Here is a 25,591-nt window from a genome sequence, read left to right on the forward strand (position 1 = left end):
ATCTTCTTCATGCATGCCCTATAGGCTTATAGTTTTAAAGTTTTTATCTAAATTCTCCTCGTTTGTGAACCTGTTCTCAAACAATGGCAATAAATACAATTCTGATCATAAACTAGCCTAATAACATTAAATTGTAGCGTGTGTATGTCAGTAATGAAGCTGGAAAAAGGAGGACCATTTTTTAAGAAAGTATCTTGGCATCGGTGAATATCGGATATCGGCAGATACTCAAACCCCGTGAATCAGTTTCGAAAGCAGAAAATATTTCCTCATCCATAGAGAAAAAGAGGAATGAGACGCCATTTATCCTTCTATTTCACATTTATTCACTTGTTTCTTTCATTAGTGAGTGTTTCTATTGTTTACTGATTATATTGTTTGAGTTAAAGCGTAGACTGCACTGCAAGTGGATTCTAAGAAAGTAAAAAATGTCTGACTTTAAGAAATAAAAAGTAATAATGTTTTGCCGATAGATTTCTTGAGAAAAAAAACATCTTATTTTAGGAAATAAAATCGAGCCATTTCTTGTTCAGATAAATTTGCTAAAAACATGTTATTTTTTCTTGTAACAAGAAAGAAAAACTTTTTGAATCTTCTTCAGTTTTAGACAAAGAATATTTTTTCGTATTATAAACTCAGATCAACAGCTCTTAATGTAAGAACTGCTTCTCACAGAGAGATAATACATTCCATTCTTTAAAGTGGGCGGCTCGGTGGCACAGCGGTTAGAGCCTCAGCTTCACAGCTCGAAGGTCCTGGGTTCGATTCCCACCAGGACGGGGCCTTTCTGTGTGGAGCATGTTCTCCCCGTGTCTACCACTAAAAACATGTACAATAGGTGAATCCTCCAGCAGGTGATTCTGACCATCAGCCTGGCTCCACATCATGGAGGCGGGTCTCCGGGCAATACTTTCCTTAAATATTAGTATTTATTAACAACATTTTGCTCAAAAATGTGAGTAATTTAGAACATTTTACTTAAATCAAGCAACATTTAAGTAAAATATCCACAATTTTTCACTAAATAAGAATGTTTTCCTTAAATTAATCCATTTTCTGAGGATATTTTGCTTAATTCTCAGTATTTATTTGCTTAAATTTAGTGTTTCTTTCTTGTTTTATGAAGAAAAATATTCTAGAAATAAGAATTCTTAGCAAGAAAAAAACGCTGACCCATTGGCAGAATTTTTCCTTAAAACAAAACAAAATGTCTTATTTTAAGATTTTTTTCCTTGTTTTTAGTCGGGCACTTTATGCAGTGCGTCTGTTCTATTTGGAAATTTACCTTTAACTCTATTGTTTACATTGATTAAGTATTGTCTCAATCGCCCAATTATTTCCATTATTAGCCAAATTATATTGTTATATCCTTTTGGATGTATTAAAGGAACAGGCCACCGTTTTTTCCATTCTGAGATATGTTCTTACCTGATCTTAGACGAGTTGGTCTTTGCTATAGGAATACACTGGGAGAGGCCAAATGCTCTATCAACATCTTGGGTCTTTTTGCGTGACTGAGCGCACGCACAAAGACCAGACAGGTACGCATCAACTCGTCTAAGCTCAGGTAAGAACATATCTCATCTGGAAAAACGGTGGCCTGTTGCTTTAAGTATGTTCTGCTACACTGAGGGGATGGATAGAATATATGTGATGTAGTAATACCTTTCATGCACGACAGTAGAATTTCCTGATCAGAAAAACAGTTTGATTTAAAAAATAAATTGCCAACACAAAGCTCCGTTGTTGATCCAGTTTTTATTGAATTAAAAGCAGCTCTCATCACTTTGACACATCGTTCACTTTAACACTGTTTCCTCCAGTTCTTTGAGCCAGTTCATTTTCTCAAGGCCTTTCTTGAAAACACAACAAATAAAGCAACATTTCACACGGCAGTTCAACACTTCAAAACATCGTCAGTTAAACCAGTTAAAATCTCAACCTCGACCTCCAGACCTAATAACCTGTTTTAGATTATTTTATTTTTTTTACACAGTTTATGCCATTTAGGATCACACTACCAAAGACAAAACATATAGGCTGAAGTAGTCACTCAGTATTCAAGGTTTTGTCGCAGTACAAAGTAACTTGTTTACCTTAAAGGCGGGGTGTTATGCAAATTTGACTTTTCCAAGCTTTCCATCGTGTTATTCTGTCACTCCCTCATTAAAAACATGCCTGAAGTGTTGCCTTGGCACATTCACGTATTTCTGAGTCATCTGTAAAAACTCTGATGGCGGCCATTTTAGGGATAGGTTTGCCTGAGTCCTCCTAGGAACGCCCCCACCTCCTGGAGACGCCTCCGAGCTTTCGTCACCAGCCGAGTAACCAACCACTGCTCCTCAGCAGAACCCCCTCCCCACTGATGCCACAGACAGCGTGTGGAGGGGGCGTGTCTAAAGGCTCAGCGGTTCTTAACCCCTTAACTCCCGCCTGAACCGAGCACATTTTCTCCAGCTTTACCCCAATCCAAAAGCTTCTGGAAAAAAGGTGTGAAAATAGCAACAAAACTGAGATGAAAAAATTGACCAAAAAGTGCCAAAAAAATTACAAAAAATGTAAAAAGAAATGACAAAAATGGACCAAAATTTGACAAAAATTTGAAAAATTTGACGAACAATTGACAAAAAATGAACGAAAAAGTGAAAGAATTTGACAAAAGTGGCAAAAGTGATGAAAAAAAATCTGATGTGAGGAAAAAGATCCATTTAGCTGACCTGGAGAAAATGCTCTTGGTTCAGGCGGGAGTTAAGAGGTTAATAAATAGGATTTATGCACAGAAAAAGTATTTTGAGGGTACATTTTGTCCCTCAGCGCCCCCTAACTAAAACATCTTCCCACGGCTCTGACTACGTTTAACTTGAAGTTGAGATTTTTTCTCTCTAGAAAAATATTCCAACAACTTCATGAGGCCTTTTTTCCTTTTTTTTTTCAAAATAAAAATGAAAGATATCGGTTTTTAGTCCAGTGAAAGTCTGAGAACTTCCCTCAAAGATCCTGCAAATATTTTTACAACATGATTAACTAAAATTCAAATCTTTTCCTTTGAAAGTAATATTATAATATTATAAAATCACACCCTCTGCTAAACACTTTTGTCCGGAGTGACAAATGAACTAGTTTTGTTTGTCTTGTTTGGCAAAATATAAAAACGATGCTTTTTGTAAGTGCTGTGCGTATCATCAGTGACTTCAATCAAAAGCCGTTAACCCACATTTAGCACAATGACAAAAAGGTGACGAAAAAATGACAAAAAAAGAACAAAAAATGACAAAAAATGACCCAAAAAAAGAAAAAAAAATGACAAAAAAATGGCCAAAAAAGACAAAAAAAAGAACAAAAAATGACAAAAAATGTGACAAAAATGTGACAAAAAATGACAAAAAAAGAACAAAAAATGACCAAAAAATGACCAAAGAATTGACCAAAAAAATGACAAAAAATGACAAAAAAGTGACGAAAAAATGACAAAAAAAGAACAAAAAAGAACAAAAAATGTGACAAAAAAAAGAACAAAAAAAAGAACAAAAAATGACAAAAAATGTGACAAAAAAATGACAAAAAATGTGACAAAAAAATGACAAAAAATGACAAAAAATGACAAAAAAAAGAACAAAAAATGACAAAAAAAAAGAACAAAAAATGAGAAAAAATGTGACAAAAAAAAGAACAAAAAATGACCAAAAAAAAAGACAAAAAATGTGACCAAAAAAAGCCATTAACCCATATTTAGCACGACTATTTCTGGTATGGATGGAGAACACCAACAAACTGTCTGGCAGGGCAGAAATGGGGACAAATACCTGGGTTGTGTTTGAGCTCATTCGGCCTGGGTGGAGCTCTCGATAGTTTAGACCAGCGTTAGGCCGTGCTTTGGAGCCGGTTTAGTCCAGAAAAGGAGCTTTGGAGCTGGGTCTAAGTGGAGTGAGGGCAGCTCTGGTCCAGGCTCTGTCCACATTTCCAGCAGCAGAAGTGCTCCGTGTGCCAGGCCCGGCCGCCGCTGCCCGTGTGGTACGAGTCCCGGAAGATCAACTGCAGCAAAACAACAGACGGACAGATGGTAAAGCAGGAAAACAGAAAATCAAACCAACGAGAGCTCAATGGGGGCTCTGTCGGGCCTAAAGCTGAGCATTCATCATTTCTTTAATGCAAGTTTAACCTCTTAACTCCCGCCTGAACCGAGAGCATTTTCTCCAGTTTAGTTTTACCCAAATCTGGTCAGTCAGCCTCATTTGAAAGCTAAGATCTGCAAAACTCATCTGAATGGATCTTTTTCCTCACGTCATCAGATTTTTTTTTCCCATAATTTTTTGGGGGGTTTTCAACTCATTATTGTAACTTTTTTGTACATTTTTTGTCAAATTGTTTGTCACTTTTTGCCACTTTTTCATCATTTTTTTTGGCAATTTTTTGCCACTTTTTTGTAATTTTTTTGAATTTTTTTTGTCATTTTTTTGTCATTTTTTTGTCACATTGTAATTTTTGTCACTTTTTTGTTATTTTTGTGTAATTTTTTTGTCACTTTCTGTCATTTTTTTGTACTTTTTTTTCGTAATTTTTTGGTCAATCTTTTGCCAGTTTTTTGTCAATTGTTTTGTAAATATTTTGTAACATTTTTGTGACATTTTTGCCATTTTTTCATAATTTTTTTGTCAATTTTTTGTCAGTTTTTTGTCAATTTTTTGTCAAATTGTAATTTTTTGTCACTTTTTTGTAATTTTTTTGTAATTTTTTTGTCAATTGTTTTGTAAATTTTTGACATTTTTTCATATTTTTTTTGTCAATTTTTTGTCAAATTGTAATTTTTTTTGTCACTTTTTTGTTTTTTTATCGTAATTTTTTTTGTACGTTTTTTGTAATTTTTTTGTCACTTTGTCCTTTATTGTCAATTGTTTTGTAAATTTTTTGTAACATTTTTGTGACATTTTTGCCATTTTTTCATATTTTTTTGTCAAATTGTTTGTAATTTTTTTGTCACTTTTTGTCACTTTTTCATCATTTTTTCATCATTTTTTCATCATTTTTTTGCCACTTTTTTGTAGTTTTATCGTAATTTTTTTGTAAGTTTTTCATAATTTTTTTTGTCACTTTCTGTCCTTTTTTTGTCCTTTTTTGTCAATTGTTTAGTCAGTTTTTTGTCCATTTTTTTGTCCATTTTTTGTCAATTTTTCGTCACTTTTTTGTCTAAGTTTTCGTCACTTTTTTGTCACATCTTCATCATTGTTTTCATCTCAGTTCTGTCTTATTTTCTCACCTTTTTTCCAGAAGCTTTTGGATTGGGGTAAAGCCAAACTGGAGAAAATGTGCTCGGTTCAGGCGGGAGTTGAGGGGTTAAGTAAGTAAGTGCTTTATTTGTCAAGTTGTTCAGTGAGATTGTGTTCAGGTGGGGTCAGTCCTGAGCCGCTGGTTGAGCTGCTTTACGACCACGACGCGACTGCCCGACATTGCTGCAGCACCTCCATGTGAGGCGGCAGAACAGGCTAGTTCTCCATAAGCTACTATTGCACTTTAGACACATTAAAAACAACTTTAACCCCTTAACTCCCACCTGAACCGAGCACATTTTCTCCAGTTTGGCTTTACCCCAATCCAAAAGCTTCTGGAAAAAATGTGAGAAAATAGCAACAAAACTGAAACGAAAACAATGATGGAAATGTGACAAAAAAGTGAGAAAACATTGGCAAAAATGTCACAAGAAATTGACAAAAAATGTGCAAAAAAAATGACAAAAAATTGATAAAAAATCGACCAAAAAAATGACAAAAAAAAAGACAAAAATGTGACAAAAAATGCGATAAAAATATGGCAAAAATGTGACAAAATCCTACAAAATGTGATAAAAAAAAATTGACAAAAAAATAAAAACAATTTTATGAAAAATGGATGAAAAATGGATGAAAAAATGACGAAAAATGTCACAAAAATTTCACAAGAAATTGAAAAAAATGACAAAAATGTGACAAAAAATGACAAAAATGTGACAAAAAAATGACAAAAAATTGATAAAAAATTGACGAAAAAATGACAAAAATGTGACAAAAAATTGACAAAAAATAAAAACAATTTGATGAAAATATTTACGAAAAAATGACAAGAATGTGACAAAAATGTGACAAAAAATGACAAAAAAAATGACAAAAAAGTTACAAAAATGAGTTGAATACCCAAGAAAAAAATGCGGGCAGGCGTGCAGACAGACAGACAGACAGGCAGGCAGACAGACAGACAGACATTTCGACAGATTGATAAATACGCAGATAGATGTCGCACTGATACCTCGTCACAGCCCTGGCAGCGCCGTCTCTGGCTCTCGCAGAAGTGTCGTCCGCAGAACAGCCTCTGATTGTTCCAGAAGTAAACCAGGTCGACCAACATCACGCCGCACACGGAGCAGACGAAGCAGGACGGGTGCCACCGGGCGTCGTACCCCTCCCTCTGAGCAAAAACCACCGGGCAGTCCTTATCCACCGCGGCCCGGCAGCCGGAGCAGATCTGCAGGGAAAACAGAGGGAAAAAACCAAATTAAAGGTTTCTGCCACCACTACTACACTAGAGTAATAAACAACTACTGTGCTTGGGCGGCACGGTAGTGCAGTGGTTAGTGCTCTCGCTTCACAGCTAGAAGGTCCGGGTTCGATTCCCACCTGCACAGGGCCTTTCTGTGTGGGTACTCCGGTGGGTACTCCGGTTTCCCCTACCACTAAAAACATGCACAATAGGCCAGGATGAATGATGTGTTTGTATGGTGGTGTCAGAGGGTCCGTTGGCGCAGACGTGTGTAGTCGCGAAAGCGCCTCTGACAGTCTCCCCCAGGGGAAACTGAAGCTACAAACGTAGTTTCCACCACCGAGCGTGGAGTGAATGTACAATAGTCTCATGTAAAAGCGCTTTGTGACCAGGTCTGTGAAAGGCGCTATATAAATAAAGATCTTCTTCTTCTTCTTGAGTTTAAACTACTTGAATTTAGAATGATATTTATCCTGCTTTGAGCTAATAGCCTTTAGCCCAGGGTGATGCCTCATTTGAAAGCCAAGACCTACAAAACTAGGCTAAACAGAGATAGCTGTATTCGGAAGTTGAAACCCCCTGTGAAAACCTAAAGACTGACAGTGTTATTGGGCCTCTTGTTTCCTTTATCCGCCCCACTGTTAAAAATCTTGGTGTGACTTTTGATACTTGTTTCAATTTTGAAAAACACATTGGATCAATTGTAAAAGCTTCTTCCAACCAAGACTTAAAGAAAAAATTAAGGCCTACTTGTCAAAAAAAGATTTAGAGAAGGCGATCCAGGCCTTCATCACTTCAAGGTTGGATTATTGTAACTCCCTTTACACAGGGCTGGACCTCAAATCCAAAACGCCGCAGCCCGCCTGCTGACCACCTGCTGACCGCCTGCTGACCGCCTGCTGACCGCCTGCTGACCGCCTGCTGACCGCCTGCTGACCGCCTGCTGACCGCCACATCACTCCCATTCTGTCCACTTTACATTGGCTACCAGTTCCCTTTCGAATCAAGTTTAAAATTCTGCTGATTGTTTTTAAAGGCCTATATTCACTGGCACCGAAGTATCTGTCAGAACTGCTGCAGCTCTACTGCCCTTCAGAGCTCTGAGGTCTGACCAGCTCGACTGTCCTTCCAGAGCTCTGAGCTCAGACCAGCTCCTTCTGTCTGTGTGTCCAGAGGTGACCGAGCCTCCTCAGTGGCCCCTAAACTTTGGACCCGCCTCCTCTACATGTGCTCGGCTCAGTCTGTTTAAAACCAAATTAAAAACTCATCTTTTTGCTTTGGCCTTCGGTTCCACAGTTTGTGCCTTTATGTCTGACCTGTGTTTAAGTTTTATTGTGTTTATTGTACATATTGTTACTGTTCTTGTCCAGCACTTTGGTCGACTATGGTTGTTTTTAAATGTGCTTTATAAATAACATTGACATTGACATTGAATGATTTCCAGGTGTTCTTGCAGATGCTGTGAGTCAGGGCTTAGTTCTTACATATTCCTCAGCTCCGTTAGTGGATGACGGCGACGATGTCTGCTCGGGTTCCTTCTCCGGGCTCTGATTGGCTGCGTCCTGCTCCTTCAGTGCTCTCTGATTGGCTGCCTCCCTCAGAGCCCCGCCCTCTCCAGGTAAGGCCACTTCTCCCACTCCCAGCACTTCCTGTTTGTAGAGCTTCACGAACAGCAGCATGGAGCAGATCTGGACAAACATGGGGGCGAAACGCAATTCAAAAAACTGGAAAAAACCTGAAAACTGTGAAACTGTGAAACTGTAAAACCTGAAAACTGTGAAACTGTGAAACTGTGAAACTGTGAAACTGTGAAACTATAAAACTGTGAGCTGCATCTTTGCATTGACTCACCTCGTCTTCAGAGGAGAGGCTGCAGCACTTCATCGGGTCCTGGTCGTGCACAGGCAGCTGGATCTGTAGCTGTTTGCTTCTCTCTAGCGCCCCCTGTGTGCCACTTATGGGACGACGCTGCTGAGGGAGGAGCTCCATAAAGTGCATTGCCTTTGAGTCAAAAAAAGAAAATCAGAGAGAAACCAATGAGAGAAACACATTCATCAGATCAGGTCAAGGCCTTTCTTTCGGGTCGAATTCAAAGTAGTTTCTGTATACAAGGCTGTGGGAACCCAGGGTGCTGAGGGCGCTGCAGCACCCCCTGGTGGATAGTTTGTGAACTGCAGGCAATATTAACTCCTTAACTCCCACCTGAACCGAGCACATTTTCTCCAGCTTTACCCCAATCCAAAAGCTTCTGGAAACAAGGTGTGAAAATAGCAACAAAACTGAGACGAAAACAAGGATAAAAATGTGAAAAAAGTGAGAAAACATTGACAAAAAAGTGACAAAAAACTGAGAAAATTCTGATGAAAAATTTATGAAAAAAATGACAAAAAAATTACAAAAAATGTGACAAAAAATGACAAAAATTTAATAAAAATTTAACAAAAAATGAAAAAAAAATGGGATAAAAAATTACTAAAAAATTACTAAAAAATTACTAAAAAATTACAAAAAATGTGGCAAAAAATGATAAAAATTTGATGAAAATTTAACAAAAAATGACAAAAAAATGTGATAAAAAAATGACAAAAATGTGATAAAGATTTGACCAAAAAATGACTAAAAATTGACAAAAAATGACAAAAATTGACGAAAAAATGTGACAAAAAATGTGATAAAAAATTGACAAAAAAATGACAAAAATGTGACAAAATGTGACAAAAATGTGACAAAAAATGACAAAAATGTGATAAAAAATTGACCAAAAAATGACAAAAATGTGACAAAATGTGACAAAAATGTGACAAAAAATGACAAAAATGTGATAAAAAATTGACGAAAAAATGACAAAAATGTGACAAAATGTGACAAAAATGAACTCATCGGATTCTGTGTCAAGTGTAAACCTCTGAGATACTCGGATACTTGGATCATAGACATAATATTAACAACGGTCATTCTGCCACATTCATGTGAAGTGTCCAAAACTGTTGCAAAATGAAGATGGGGCAACTTGTTCCTCCCACAGAGCTTGTTACTATAAAGTTACCGTTGGATTCCATGTTTTAACACTGGAGTCACTTCTTGCCAGTAGAGCAGTGGTTCTCAACCTTTTGGCGCCGCAACCCCCATTTTAACAGTAAAAGGGATTCGTGACCCCCGCTCGGGTCAGACCGTGAGAAATAGAAATAGTAGCCGACATAATTCTTAACCTCTTAACTCCCGCCTGAACCGAGAGGATCTTTTTCCATCATTTTTTTGTTGGGTATTCAACTCATTTTTGTAACTTTTTGTCATTTTTTCGTCAATTTTTGCTATTTTTTTGTTCAAATTTTGACATTTTTTGGTCACATTTTTTATCACATTTTTGTCAATTTTTCATCAATTTTTTTTTATTTTTTGGTCATTTCTTGGTCATTTTTTGTCACATTTTTGTCATTTTTTTTGTCATTTTTTGTCACATTTTTTTGTCATTTTTTTTGTCATTTTTTGTCACATTTTTGTCACATTTTTCTCATTATTTGTAATTTTTTGTAATTTTTTGTCATTTTTTGTCACATTTTTGTCATTTTTTTGTCATTTTTTGTCACAATTTTGTCACAATTTTGTCACATTTTTGTCACATTTTTGTCTTTTTTTTTTCATTTTTTGTCACATTTTTTTGTCTTTTTTTGTCACTTTTTTGTCATTTTTTGTGATTTTTTTGTCATTTTTTTGTCACATTTTTGTCAAATTTTTTTTTTTTACATTTTTGTCAAATTTTTGTGTGACATTTTTGTGACATTTTTGCCACTTTTTCATCCATTTTTCGTCACTTTTTTTTGTCAATGTTTTCTCACTTTTTTGTCCCATTTCCATCATTGTTTTCGTCTCAGCTTTTTTCCAGGAGCTTTTGGATTAGGGTAAAGCCAAACTGGAGAAAATGTGCTCGGTTCAGGCGGGAGTTAAGGCGTTAAAAAAAAAAAAAAATGGCTAAAATGAAATTCATTAAACTATAAACAAGTAATGGCACTCTGGTAAAATAGCACACACATGCTACAATAAAATATCAGATTATACGCTAATGAAAATATGGCTATTTTATCTAAATGATCTGGCAACCCCCTAAATTTGTCTCGCGACCCCCTTGGCGGTCCCCACCCCCAGGTTGAGAACCACTGCAGTAGAGGGTGATCATGTCAACGCCAAGTGGGTCAAACAGTAGTGCTATCCTCTCCCGCTGATGAGGATCCTAAAGAGGCTGGCGGTAACAGCGGCGCCCCTCACCAGTTTGTGCGTCGTGCTCGGGGCCCACTGGTAGGCCGTGGTGCTGAAGCTGGGGTCCTTGCGGGACACGTGCGGGTTGGTCACGATCAGACGGTTGCGTTTGTAGAGCCTCAAGCCGCCGCCCCCTTTAACCTTCTGAGTCATGTGGCCACAGGGCGAGTCCGACAGGAGCCGCCCCATCCGCTGGTCCTCCTCCGCCTCCGTGGTCATGTGGTCTGTGGAGCCGCAGCCGCAGGAAGTGCACGCCTTTCTGAGGAGAGCGAGAGGGGCGGGATTCGGTCATCATCTTGTAATGTGTCATAGTAAGTTTGCAGAGCGGTGGCCCGAGCCTTCCCGGGATTATTAAAATATGTCAGTACTTTTGGAGAACTTTGACCTGTCCTGCCAGTTTAGGGTTAGGGCTAGAGTTGGGGTTAGCAATTATGCATATCCAAATCTCAACACACATGGACAGGAGAGTTTACAGCCTATATGCCAGTGTGATGCCTCATTTGAAAGCCAAGACCTTCTAGTTTCTAAAACTACACCGCGTTCCAAATTATTATGCAAATGACATGACGTACAGATTAAGAAAGGCATTTTCAGTGGAGACCTTGCCCTATTGTACATGTTATCAGTGGCGAAACTAGAGGAGACACTTAGGGCCAGATCTTGTGGTTCTTAGCGCAGGCTGCAGAGCAGACGACTGCGCAGACGGGGGCGCTCCTTGCAATCTTCAGTGTCATTGTTACGACCCGGCTCGTGAGGCCGCAACAAAAGAGAGAGCAGGACGCAGAATACGGGTTTTAGCCCAGCAGGCATTATCTGTTATTATAAAAAGTATCTCTAGCTGAGGGCGGCATGCTGGCGCGGCAGCCCGGGCGACCCGACGTGGCCCCGGGCGACCCGACGCGCGCCCCAGAGCCGACACCGAGGGAGAGAGAGAGAGATTCCACCTCCGCCGTCCTTAAAGGGCCGGAGCCTCCTTGCAGCCCATCAGCGCCACCTGCAGCCTGATGAGCACAAACATGATTAGCACCAGGTGCGGACCAGGAGCCCCCGCCCACAGGTGGAGGAGAGGGCAGGGCTCACGCGAGGGCGTCACAGTCATACCTGGTGCAAAAGGTGGGCAGGACAGGAGGGGGGACAGACTCGCATTGCGATGTTGTGGTGCCGCCCCCTCCCCATGCTTTCCCAGACCTGCGGGAGGCGGTGGTTTGCAAGGGGGGGCGAGGGGGGGTTCTCTTGTACACGCGTAACATGCTGATGCAATAAAGATTAAATTTAATAAAGATGAAAGAAACAAAACTATCCCTCCGCTGCTGCAGATCCAGGCTGAGCAGGCGGGACAGAGAGGCCTCGCGCTGGACACTGGCAAAGTTACCAAATGTACAGGATTTAACTGATCAGAAACTGTCATATCGGCTGTGGAGTTTGTACTATTTTGCAGGATTCTTGGAGCGGCTGAATTGGAAAAAAAAAGTTGCTCTGTTCCCTGTGAAATGCGCTTCTTTCTTTTGGACTGAGCTGTGGCTACAGGAGCATCATCAGGAGGTAAAGACTGACACACGATGGAAACGTCTCCTTAAAACTCAGATCAGACCTGGTGTTGTGGCACTTGAGGCACGTGTGGTTTATTTATGGAAAACTGTTGTTGTTTTGGTGTTAGGGGTGTGTGCGTTGATCTATCAAAGTAAACCCGTGCGCAACCGACGCTCAAACAGACTTTTCAAGGCAATTTCTCTTTTGTTTTCAATTTGACGTCGATTCTAAGGAAGAAGACAAGGCAGCGCGATGTAAAGAGGAACATAATGTGGAGGTGCCACAGAAGAGCGGCTCCGAGTGCTGCTTGTAATGAACCAGCCTCAGTCGCCTCTTTTTCTTAAATAACGCCCTCTCCCTGGCGGCGCAGCCTTTAGCGCCACATGCAGGATCGCGCGTGCACCACGTTGCGTTTAGAGCTGCGCACGGACAGTCACAAGATCTGGCCCTTGGTCTCTCAGTGTGGAGTTGGCCTGTCCTCCCCATGTCTGCACACTCCTGTTTCCACTGAAGGAGGAAGGATGTCTGTGAGTGTGGATGAAGGGCGGGCGCAGATGAGCAGCTGCACTTCTGTCCATCTGCCACAAGGGGAGGCTGTGGCTACACACTGCAGCACCGACGTGTGTGGAGCGAATCAAATCCCTTGTGCCATGAGAAATGTTCTATTTTAGATTTTTTTTTTCAGTTCAACAGTTTGGAAGTGCTTTTTATTTGTAGGTTTTTCTTTTAATTCCAGCCCATTTACTTTGAAAGGCCTTAACTTATGAATGAACACATATGGAAGAATATTTTAACCTCTTAACCCCCACTTTAACCTCTTAACTCCCGCCTGAACCGAGAGCATTTTCTCCAGTTCAGCTTTACCCAAATCCTGTAGGCCAGTGTAACGCCTCATTTGAAAGCTAAGATCTACAAAACTCATCTAAATGGATCTTTTTCCTCACGTCATCAGATTTTTTCCCCATCTTTTTTTTTGGGGGGGGGTTTCAACTAATTTTTTTGTCATTTTTTTGTCATTTCTTGGTAATTTTTTGTAAATTTTTTGTTTTTTTTTTGTACATTTTTTTTGTCACTTTTTTGTCTTTTTTTGTCTTTTTTTGTCACATTTTTGTCATTTTTTCATCACTTTTTTGTCCAAGTTTTCTCACTTTCTTTGTCACATCTTCATCATTGTTTTTGTCTCAGTTCTGTCACTATTTTCTCACCTTTATTCCAGAAGCTTTTGGATTGGGGTAAAGCCAAACTGGAGAAAATGTGCTCGGTTCGGGTGGGAGTTAAGGGGTTAACCGAGCACATTTTCTCCAGTTTGGCTTTACCCAAATCTAGAAGCTTCTGGACTGGAGACTATAACGCCTCACTTTTTCCTTGCGTTGTCACCGAGTTGTTTCTGCGCTGTTTTGTTGCACTTTGGGTGTCACTTTTTTTGTCATTTTTTTTAATCACTTTTTTTTTTTTTTTATCTCTTTTGATGCTTCTTTTGGCTGCGTTTTCATCCTCATTCACTGGCTTGTTTTTGACGGGGTTTTTTTTCAAGAAGCTTTTAGATTTGGGTAAAGCTGAACTGGAGAAAATGTAATCAGTGAAGGTGGGGGTTAAGAGGTTAAACAAAGAAGATGAAATTGGTTCTTCAAAATGGCCGCTTTTTGCTTTGTTTGCTTCCAGCTGACGACCTTATGAAGCACTTTGGAAGAATTTAACCTCTTAACCCCCACCTGAGCCGGGCACATTTTCAACAGTTTGGCTTTACCCAAATCTAAAAGCTTCTGGGAAAAAACGTCAGAGGAAAACCAGGATGAAAACAAAACAAGAAAGTATCACAAAGGCCACAAACAGGAACATAAATGTGGCAACAAAATGTGACAAAAAAGCAACAAAAAAGCGACAAAAAAGCAACAAAAGAGCAACAAAATGTGACAAAAACTCAATAAAGAAGTCACAGAAAAATCAGCAAAAAAGGAACAAAAAAGTGTAAAAAAAGTGACAAAAGAGCAACAAAAAAGCAACAAAAAAGCGACAAAAAAGTAACAAAAAAGCGACAAAAAAGCGACAAAAAAGTAACAAAAAAGCGACAAAAAACGACAAAAAAACGACAAAAAAGCGACAAAAAAGCGACAAAAAAGTAACAAAAAAACAACAAAAAAGTGACAAAAAAGTAACAAAAAAGCGACAAAAAACGACAAAAAAGCGACAAAAAAGTAACAAAAAAGTAACAAAAAAACAACAAAAAAGTGACAAAAAAGCGACAAAAAAGTAACAAAAAAGCGACAAAAAAGCGACAAATAAGCGACAAAAAAGTAACAAAAACCCGTCAAAAAATCGAAAAAAATGAACAAAAAAGTGACAAAAGACCAAAAAAAAGTGACAAAAAAGTGACAAAAAAGTGACAAAAAAGTGACAAAAAAGCAACAAAATCATGGCAAAAATGAGATGAAAAACAAAGTAAAAAACGACGACAATACAAGGAAAAAGATCCGTTTTGTGGGTCTTTCAACTGAGGCGTTCCTCTGGCCTATAGGCTGAGAGCTCCAGTCGAGAAGCTTTTAGATTTAGGTAAAGCTGAACTGGAGAAAATGCCCTCGGTTGAAGAGTTATTTCACCTTTTTTCTCCATAGTCTCGTGTGAAAAAAGTCTCATAGTTTGAAAATAAAGAAAAGCTAATACACATGAAAGTGTTTCCAAAGTTTTGATGTGGAGAGCATAACGCCTCATTTGAAAGCTAAGACCCACAAAAATGATCTTACATTTTTCCTTGCGTTGTCGCCGAGTTGTTTCTGCGCTGTTTTGTTGTACTTTGAGTGTCACTTTTTAGTCATTTTTTTCATCACTTTTTTGTCGCCTGCATTTTGTGTTTTTTTTTTTTAAGCTCTTTTGATGTTTCTTTTGGCAAAGAGTAACAAAAAAGCAACACAAAAGCGTAAAAAAAGTGACAAAAAAGGGACAAAAAAGCAACGAAAAAGTAACAAAAAAGCGTCAAAAAAGCGTCAAAAAAGCGTCAAAAAAGCAGCAAAAAAGTAACAAAAAAGCAACAAAAAAGCAACAAAAGAGCAGCAAAAAAAGTGACAAAAAAGCAGCAAAACAGTGACAAAAAAAGCGACAAAAAAGCAACAAAAAAGTAACAAAAAACCAACAAAAAAGTGATAAAAAACCAACAAAAAAGCAACAAAAAAGTGACAAAAAAGTGACAATAGACCAACAAAAAAAGTAACAAAAAAGTAACAAAAAAGTGACAAAAAAGTAATAAAAAAGTGACAGAAAAGTAACAAAATCATGGCAAAAATGAGATGAAAAATAAAGTAAAAAACGACGACAATACAAGGAAAAAGATCCGTTTTGTGGGTCTTTCAGATGAGGCGTTTCTCTGGCCTATAGGCTGAGAGCTTTTAGATTTGGGTAAAGCTGAACTGAAGCAAATGCCCTTGGTTTAAGAGTTATTTCACCTTTTTTCTCCATAGTTAAAAAAGTCTCATAGTTTGAAAATAAAGAAAAGCTAATACACATAAAAGTGTTAGGCTAATGGTCAGAAATCCCCCCCAGCTGGAGCATTAACCTATTGTACATGTTTTAAGTGTGCTCGTGTGCTTCGATTCCTGATCACTGAAACGAGAAACGTGGCTAATGCCTTTGTCTGAGAGCAACGTCTGAAAACAGCCCCTGACTCCTGTGTGAACTATTTCAACCACTTTGACACTTCAATGAAATGTTTGTTTTCTTCTTCTTTCCACATTTACGCGGCCGCAGGAATGTCGGCGTCACGTGACCACGGAGGCCTGTGATTGGTCAGAAACGATGGCCCAGTGATGCTGTTCTTTACCCATATTGGGGCCTCCTCCATTATGTCATTAGCTGCTCAGTTTGGTTGGTTTGAGCCGGAGTTGTGTTCAAATACAGTAATACAGTATCGGTGGATTCCTGCGGCGCCTGTGGGATGAGCGTTACCTCCAGGAATGCGGCTGGAACCCGGAGCAGTTCCCCTCGCAGAGCAGACAGGCCCCCGGTGCCAGCGCCTGTCGACACCACAACACCGTCACCGTTCAAGTCAGACTGGAGGCACAGTTTAGAGAAAGCATGCACTCTGGGGCTCGGACCCAGGGGGGTGACACTTTAGTGATGCGTCTGAGGGACGAGGAAGATTAGAGGCGAAATAAAGGAGGAGATGGATTTAACCTCTTAACTCCCGCCTGAACCCAGAGGATCTTTTCAGCTCATGTCATCACATTTTTTTTTCCATCATTTTTTTGTTGGGTATTCAACTCATTTTTGCAACTTTTTTGTCATTTTTTTTTTTTTTTGTCAAATTTTTGTCCTTTTTTTGGTCATTTTTTTGTCACATAAAAAAAAAAAATCAGCAATTTTTTATACATTTTTTTTTTTATGTCATTTTTTTTGTCATTTTCTTGTGACATTTTTGCCACTTTTTCATCAATTTTTTGTCACTTTTTTGTCTTTTTTTTGGTCATTTTTTGTCACATTTTTAAAAAAAAATCATCAGTTTTTTATCATTTTTTTTTATTTTTCTGTCACATTTTGTCATTTTCTTGTGACATTTTTGCCACTTTTTCATCCATTTTTGTCACTTTGTCTTTTTTTTTACATTTTTTGTCAAATTTTTGTATTTTTGAGTGTAAAGTGTATTTTTTACACTTTTTTTTACACATTTTTGCCACTTTTTTTTACACTTTTTTGTTGTCTTTTTTTGTCACATTTTTAAAAAAAAAGTCATCAATTTTTTATCAAATTTTTGTTATATTTTTGGCATATTTTTATAAAATTTTTGTCATTTTTTGTCACATTTTGTCATTTTCTTGTGACATTTTTGCCACTTTTTCATCAATTTTTTGTCACTTTTTCTTTTCTTTTTTTTTTACATTTTCAGTTAAATTTTTGTACTTTTTTTTGGTCGTTTTTTGTCACATTTTTTTTATTTTTTCGTCAATTTTTTGTCAATTTCTTGTGACATTTTTGCCACTTTTTCATCCATTTTTCGTCACTTTTTTGTCACATTTCCGTCATTGTTTTCGTCTCGGTTTTGTTGCCATTTTCACACCTTTCTTCCAGAAGCTTTTGGATTGGGGTAAAGCCAAACTGGAGAAAATGTGCTCGGTTCAGGTGGGAGTTAAGGGGTTAAGGCCTTAAATTATATGAATCTCTATTTATTAGCAAAATAATATTTAATAAATAACATTTAATAACATCGCTCAACAACAAGTTTGTTGAAAATACAAACATGATGGAACACATTCATTATACACATTTTTGGCTTAAAACTTGCCCATTGTATCCACTTGGCTGTGTTGTATTTTATATGTGGGCATTACAAGGGCATTAAAAGCATCAAAAGGACTTGTATAAACCCCGGGAAGGCTGAGGAGGCTCATGATGTTGCTGCTGCGGTGGAGCTGAAGGATCAATTTACAAGACTTGGTCCCACCGCTGCGAATGCGTTAGTACAAGGCCGTGGGAACCCAGGGTGCTGAGGGCGCTGCAGCACTCCCCTGGTGGATAGTTTGTGAACTGCAGGCAATATTAACCCCTTAACTCCCACCTGAGCCAAGCATATTTTCTCCAGCTTTACCCCAATCCAAAAGCTTCTGGAAAAAAGGTGTGAAAATAGCAACAAAACTGAGACGAAAACAATGATGAAAATGTGGGGAAAAAATTGACAAAAAAGACAAAAAATGACAAAAAATAACATAAAATGACAAAAAAATGACAAAAAAGACAAAAATAGAACAAAAAATGAGAAAAAAAATGACAAAAAAATGACTAAAAAATACAAAAAAAATACCAAAAAAATGGACAAAAAAATGACCAAAAAAATGACAAAAAAAGACAAAAAAGAACAAAAAATGACAAAAAAAATTGACCTTTGATCTGATGACGTGAGGAAAAAGACCCATTTAGTTTTGTAGGTCTTTCAAATGAGGCGTCACACTGGCCTACAGGATTTGGGTAAAGCTGAACTGGAGAAAATGCTCTCGGTTCAGGCGGGAGTTAAGAGGTTAATCAATAGGATTTATGCACAGAAAAAGTATTTTGGGGGTACATTTTGTAACTAAAACATCCTCCCACGGCTCTGCATTAGTAGTAAGAGTGATAGAAAAAGTAGTGGGTGTTGCAAAAGTAGTAGTAGTAGTTGTAGCAGCAGAAACAGTTCTTCCTCATAATCCTGACTTTATCTTAAACCAAGTGTTTTACTTAACCCTGCATTCCCTCTTGTTTGGCTCTGGCTCAGTTCTTCCTTATCTAGTCCCAGCCTGACTCCAGCCTGGGCCTCTTCTCACACTTGGACCCGACCCAAGTGTGACGTCACGCAGTGATGTCATAGCGTGCGGTGATGAGGTCAGTGTTTGTTTCTCACTCACTTGTCTTTTCGCTGCAGACTCACAGGCCTGCACATGTCCGCTTTACTTCGGATTACTCTGGTTTGTGGTAAAGCAAAAGCTACAAAGTGTGTGTCCCCTTGTGGTCTCTGTTTGTTCAGCATAAGGCTGGGACTGACATCTCTTCCATCTGGCCGTCCTTGTGGCTCATTAGGACCTGTGATCATCCCTGGATCAGGAGTGAAGTGTGAGCGAAGAGTGTGAACATGTCTGAACAGTGATGACAGTAAAACAGCTGAGCAGCTTCTGTTTCTGAGGGTTTAGCGCCGGCTCAAACACACGGCGCTGACGCCCATTCAGAGCGATGAGCTAATGAGGCGTCGCCCACATGTCGGTATCGTGACGGGCGACGCGAGGTCAGAGATTTAGACTTTTTGTTTGGTAAAATATTCAATAGATGTCAGGACCGTGCCTTAACCAAGTGCATTTTCTCCAGTTCAGCTTTACCCAAATCTAAAAGCACACAGGCTATAGGTCAGAGTTATGCCTCATTCGAAAGCTAAGACCTGCACTTGCATTGTAGTCACTTGTATGTGTTTTCATTTCTTTTGTCACTTTGTTGCCACTTTTCTCTTACTCTGTTGTGGCGTTTGTCACATTTTTGTCAATTTTTTGTCATATTTTGTCAATGTTTTGTCAATTTTTTGTCAATGTTTTGTCACTTTTTTGTCAATTTTTTGCCAATTTTTTGTCCATTTTTGTCACTTTTTTGTCACTTTTTTGTCAATGTTTTGTCACATTTTTGTCACATTTTTGTCACTTTTTTGTCAATTTTTAGCCAATTTTTTGCCAATTTTTTGTCCATTTTTTGTCCATTTTTTTGTCATTTTTTGTCACTTTTTTGCCAATTTTTTGTCACTTTTTTGTCAATTTTTGTCAATTTTTGTCACTTTTTTTTTACTTTTTTGTCATTTTTTTGTCATTTTTTTGTCACATTTTTAGTCATTTTTTTGTCAATTTTCTGTCATTTGTCATTTTTTTGTCACATTTTTGTCAATTTTTGTCAATTTTTTGTCAATTTTTTGCCAATTTTTGTCAATTTTTTGTCAATTTTTTTGTCATTTTCTGTCAATTTTTTGTCACTTTTTAGCCACTTTTTTGTCAATTTTTTGTCAATTTTTTGTCACATTTTTGTCAATTTTGTCAATTTTTGTCACTTTTTTGTCATATTTTTGTCATTTTTTTGTCACATTTTTTGTCATTTTTTTGTCAATTTTCTGTCATTTGTCATTTTTTTGTCACATTTTTGTCAATTTTTGTCACTTTTTTGTCAATTTTTTGCCAATTTTTTGTCATTTTTTGTCAATTTTTTTGTCATTTTTTGTCAATTTTTTGTCACTTGTTTGCCACTTTTTTGTCAATTTTTTGTCAATTTTTTGTCACATTTTTGTCAATTTTTGTCAATTTTTGTCACTTTTTTGTCATATTTTTGTCATTTTTTTGTCACATTTTTTGTCATTTTTTTGTCAATTTTCTGTCATTTGTCATTTTTTTTGTCACTTTTTTGTCAATTTTTTGCCAATTTTTTTGTCATTTTTTGTCAATTTTTTTGTCATTTTTTGTCAATTTTTTGTCACTTTTTTGCCAATTTTTGTCACATTTTTGTAAATTTTTGTCAATTTTTGTCACTTTTTTGTCATATTTTTGTCATTTTTTGTCACATTTTTAGTCATTTTTTTGTCAATTTTCTGTCATTTGTCATTTTTTTGTCATATTTTTGTCCATTTTTTGTCACATTTTTTGTAAATTTTTTGTCATATTTTTGTCCATTTTTTGTCTAATTTTTGTCATATTTTTGTCACTTTTTCAGCGCTTTTTTGTCACTTTTCTGTTATTCTTTGGTTTCTGTTTTCGCATTTTTGCCACTTTATTTTATTGTGTTTTCATCCTCATTTTTGTCTCATTTTTCCCACCATCATGTCGTTCGTTTTTTCAAGAAGCTTTTAGATTTGGGTGAAGCCAAACCGGAGAAAATGTGGCCGGTTCAGGTGGGGTTTTAAGTGCACAGATCCTAGAAGAGAAAAGAGGAAAATAATCAAGAATAAACCAGGGCAAAATCAAGACCGAGGACACTGAGCTGGCAGTCCCAAAATGAAGATTAATTCCTTAAGATACATAAAATAAATACTTTAATACTGCCTAATTCTTAACTGAAAACCGCATCCTGTGAATTGAGGTCAGAATAATAAATTAAACACTGCAAATACACTTTTTTTGTATTTTCATTTCTTTTTTTGTCATTTTGTTGCCATTTTTCACTTACTCTTTTGTGGCGTTTATGTCACATTTTTGTCACATTTTTGTAATTTTTGTCATATTTTTGTCACATTTTTTGTCTTTTTTTATATTATTTGTCATTTTTTGTCAATTTTGTTTTTTTTTAAATAGTGAAATTTTTGTCACATTTTTGTCAATTTTTTTGTCACATTTTTTTTATTTTTTATTGTCCATTTTTTGTCCATTTAAAAAAAAATTGTGACATTTTTGTCAATTTTTGTCACATTTTGTGTCCATTTTTGGTCACATTTTTGTCAATTTTTTTTTTTTTTTTGGTCATATTTTTGTCACATTTTTTGTCTTTTTTTATTATTTGTCATTTTTTGTCAATTTTATTTTTTTTAAATAGTGAAATTTTTTTCCATTTTTGTCACATTTTTTGTCCATTTTTTTGTCAAATTTTTGTCAAATTTTTTTTTTAATTTTTGTCATATTTTTGTCACATTTTTGTCAATTTTTTGTCACATTTTTTTTTTTTTTATCGTCCATTTTTTGTCCATTTAAAAAAACATTGTGACATTTTTGTCCATTTTTTGTCACATTTTTTGTCCATTTTTGGTCAAATTTTTTTTTTTTTTTTTGTCATATTTTTGTCACATTTTTTGTCTTTTTTTATTATTTGTCATTTTTTGTCCATTTTTTTGTCACATTTTTGTCACATTTTTTTTTTAATTTTTGTCATATTTTTGTCACATTTTTGTCAATTTTTTGTCACATTTTTTTTATTTTTTATCGTCCATTTTTTGTCCATTAAAAAAAAATTGTGACATTTTTGTCAATTTTTTGTCACATTTTTTTGTCAATTTTTTGTCACATTTTTGTCATTTTTTTTTTATTTTTGTCATATTTTCGTCACATTTTTGTCACTTTTCCTTTAATAAATACTTTAATACTGCCCAATTCTTAACTGAAAACAGCCTCTGTAAATCAAGGTCAGAATAATAAAGTAAAAACACTGCAGATACATGTTAGGCCATTGTCTCCATGCGCCGGCTCTTCCTTTGTGCCTGTAAACAATGGGCGTGTCGGGGTCTGTAGTTAGACGCCCTGATCCCAGTGGAGCCGTTTCACCTGTCGCCGCCGAAGCACAAATAACTGGAGGATTAGATTTGTCACTAAACCTGCTCCACAGACTCATCACAGGCTCCATCTGCCCCGGGACAAACAAGGGCAGGGGCGACTGTAGTAACGCAGTGTAATAAGTGGCTCAGAGGCTCAGAGGCTCGCCCGAAGGTTGATGGTTCAACTCTCGCTACAGCTCAATACAGCTCAGGCAATATTAACCCCTTAACTCCCGCCTGAACCGAGCACATTTTCTCCAGCTTTACCCCAATCCAAAAGCTTCTGGAAAAAAGGTGTGAAAATAGCAACAAAACTGAGACGAAAACAAGGATGAAAATGTGAAAAAAGTGAGAAAAAATTGACAAAAAAATTGGACGAAAAATCGAGGACAAAAATGGACGAAAAAGTGATAAGAATTTGACCAAAAAATTTGAATAATTTGACGAAAAAGTTACAAAAAATGGACAAAAAATTGAGAAAAAAAGTGAGAAAAATTTGACGAAAAATCGAGGACAAAAATGGACGAAAAAGTGACAAAAAATGGACCAAAAAATCGAAATATTTGGTGAAAAATTGAGAAGAAATGGACGGAAAAGTGCTAAGAATTTGACCAAAAAATTGAAATAATTTGACGAAAAAGTGACAAAAAATTTACAAAAAAGGAAAAAAATTGACAAAAAAGTGAGAAAATTTGACAAAAAAATGTGAATAATTTGACGAAAAAGTGAGACAAAAATGAGTCGACTGCCCAACGAAAAAAGTGATGAAAAAAAATCTGACGTGAGGAAAAAGATCCATTTAGTTTTGTAGGTCTTTCAAATGAGGCGTTACACTGGCCTACAGGATTTGGGTAAAGCTGAACTGGAGAAAACGCTCTCGGTTCAGGCGGGAGTTAAGAGGTTAATAAATAGGATTTATGCACAGAAAAAGTATTTTGGGGGTAAATTTTGTCCCTCAGCGCCCCCTCACTAAAACATCTCCCCACGGCTCTGCTACAGCTTGTAAAGTTCAGAGTTCATACGACATATTCTAGTTTGCTTTAGTCCTTTGATGTAAATGTAATGTAGTTTTAGTCAAGATTAAGTCAGGAAAAAACAACATATAGAGTGTAACAATTTAACCCCCACCTGAACCGAGCACATTTTCTCCTATCTCCAAATCTTGAAGCTTCTTGAAAAATGCGGCAAAATGAAAACACGGATGAAAATAAGGAGCAACAAAAACACAATAAAAAAAAAAAAAAACATGATTAAAAAGTGATGATAAAGAGCCACAAAAGAGTGACAAAAACTGAATGGAAAAAGCAGCAATTACACAATTAAAAAGTGACCAAAATGGACGGAAACCCGACAATAAAGAAGGAAAAGCAATGTAGAAAGCAACAAAGACTGACATACAAAGAAAACCAGACAAAAAAGAGGTGAATTTTTGTCACATTTTGTCAATTTTTTTGTTACATTTTTTGTAATTTTTTTGCACATTTTTTGTCATATTTGTCATATTTTCGTCACATTTCGTAAATTTTTCGTCAATTTTCGTCAATTTTTTTGTAAATTTTTTGTCACATTTTTTGTAATTTTTTTGTAATTTTTTAGTCATATTTTCGTCACATTTTCATCAATTTTTTGTCATATTTTTGTCATATTTTCGTAATGTTTTTGTAAAATTTTTGTCAAATGTTTGTCAAATTTTTGTCAATTTTTTGTCATATTTTTTGTCATATTTTCATAATTTTTTTGGTCAATTTTTTTTTTATTTTTGTCACATTTTCATCACATTTTCAGCTTTACCCTAATCTAAAAACATACAAGGCTATAGGTCAGAGTTATGCCTCATTCGAAAGACTTGTACTTGTCACTTTGTTGCCACTTTTCTCTTACTCTTTTGTGGCGTTTATGTCACATTTTCGTCAATTTTTTGTCACATTTTTGTCCATTTTTTGACATTTTTTGTCATTTTTTTGTCTTTTTTTGTCTTTTTTTTGTCATTTTTTTGTCATTTTTTGTCACATTTTTGTCACATTTTTGTCACATTTTTTGTCATTTTTTGTCATTTTTGTGTCATTTTTTCGTCACTTTTTCGTCACTTTTTCATCAATGTTTTCTCACTTTTTTCACATTTTCATTCTTGTTTTCGTCTCAGTTTTGTTGCTATTTTCTCACCTTTTTCCAGAAGCTTTCGGATTGGGGTAAAGCTGGAGAAAATGTGCTCGGTTTAGGTGGGAGTTAAGGGGTTAATATTGCCTGCAGTTCACAAACTCTCCACCAGGGGGTGCTGCAGCGCCCTCAGCACCCTGGGTTCCCACGGCCTTGATAACATCACCATTTTTCTACATTTTTTATCATCTCTATAAGCAAAAGGAATGGAAGTTGTACTTTTGGAACCCAGAGGTGCAGAGGCAGAGCTGATTAATGTTTTCATAATCACCACATTCTTACTCTTTTATGTGCGATGCTATAAAGCAAAGCGCTAAATGTTTAGTTAATGAATCTTATTTGGTCCGAACTGCGTGGCCGAGGTGATCTGGCCTTCGGTTTGACCTCGAGGCACTGACAGAGGCCGATCAGAAACAGAGCTGGGCTGGGCTTATCTCACCGAGTTTCCTCTGATTAAACGCTCTAAATATAGACACAGCACAATGCATTCTGGGACACAATACGACTGGGGATACGGGAGGCGTAAACCAGGGCTATAGGACAGAATACAGGCCACAGACCAAGACCTTAGCCTGGACTCGGACCAGGTCTAAGTCGGGGCTAAACCAGTTGTTAAAGGTTTCAGTGTTTTACCTTTTGCTTCGAAGAGCTCATGATTACGTCCTTTTCCAAGTAGTTCCTGTTCACTCCTAATGAAAGGAAGAACACATTTAGATTTAGCATCTAGATTTAGCATCATTTATAATCTTAATCACAAGAATAAACATGTAAGGATTAAACATCTCGGAGCCGCATTAGACGGTTCTAACGCCCGACACAGTGTTGTTCCTCCTGCATTATAACGTCTAACGCGGCTCCTCGTTGTTTAATCCGCTTATACCAGGGTCCCACAAACCTAACATTTATAATAAATGTGTTTTTCATTGACTAAAGTCACTAAATCTGCCAGACTACGGGACTATTTTGTGTGGGTTATTAGCCGGTCACTGAAGGCTGGTCTCAGAGCGAGTCATTCTCCGCAGCTATTACGAGGATCTCAGTCAGGCTCAACGACACAACATCAGCACAGAATCACAACACAACAGGACTAACCCGGAAACACTTTTCCCTGGAAGGAAACACCGATATGCGGCACTCGTGGGCAGGAGGTATTTACCTTTTACAAGGTTTAACCTGAAGCTAAAGCTAGCTAGCTCAACCAGCTCAACTGTTTATGGAAACAGCTGCGGTGGAGTCGCTCACACCTGGGCCCCCCCAACTCAAACTTTTATGTTTGACTTTACTAATCCAGACAAATATGCTTCAATGCAGGATCATTTTATGTACGTCTGAAAATGATGAACAGCCTTAACCGTTTCCAATAGAAATGTAAAGCTCATATGTTATTAACAGTAGCTAACCTAGCTGCTCACTCTCCTCTACAAA

The 25,591-nt window shown here is 37.1% G+C and overlaps 2 protein-coding genes across 2 annotated transcripts in view; one reads left to right on the forward strand and one right to left on the reverse strand.

Annotated features, from left to right (window-relative positions):
* The window catches only part of LOC306962771 (uncharacterized protein), a 1,040,752-nt gene that overhangs the window by 784,192 nt on the left and 230,969 nt on the right, over nucleotides 1–25,591 (forward strand). The gene's annotated exons all lie outside the window — the stretch shown is intronic.
* lmcd1 (LIM and cysteine-rich domains 1) lies at nucleotides 3,888–24,843 on the reverse strand. Its single transcript, XM_079556631.1, has 7 exons — nucleotides 24,800–24,843; nucleotides 16,228–16,295; nucleotides 10,771–11,020; nucleotides 8,359–8,508; nucleotides 7,992–8,195; nucleotides 6,277–6,492; nucleotides 3,888–4,032 (listed from the first exon to the last, which is right to left on the reverse strand). The coding sequence occupies exons 1-7, from the start codon at nucleotides 24,818–24,820 to the stop codon at nucleotides 3,916–3,918; spliced, it is 1,026 nt and encodes a 341-aa protein (XP_079412757.1). The 5' UTR covers nucleotides 24,821–24,843; the 3' UTR covers nucleotides 3,888–3,915.

This window comes from Gobius niger, assembly GCF_951799975.1.
Source record: "Gobius niger genome assembly, chromosome: 5".
NCBI lineage: Eukaryota > Metazoa > Chordata > Actinopteri > Gobiiformes > Gobiidae > Gobius > Gobius niger.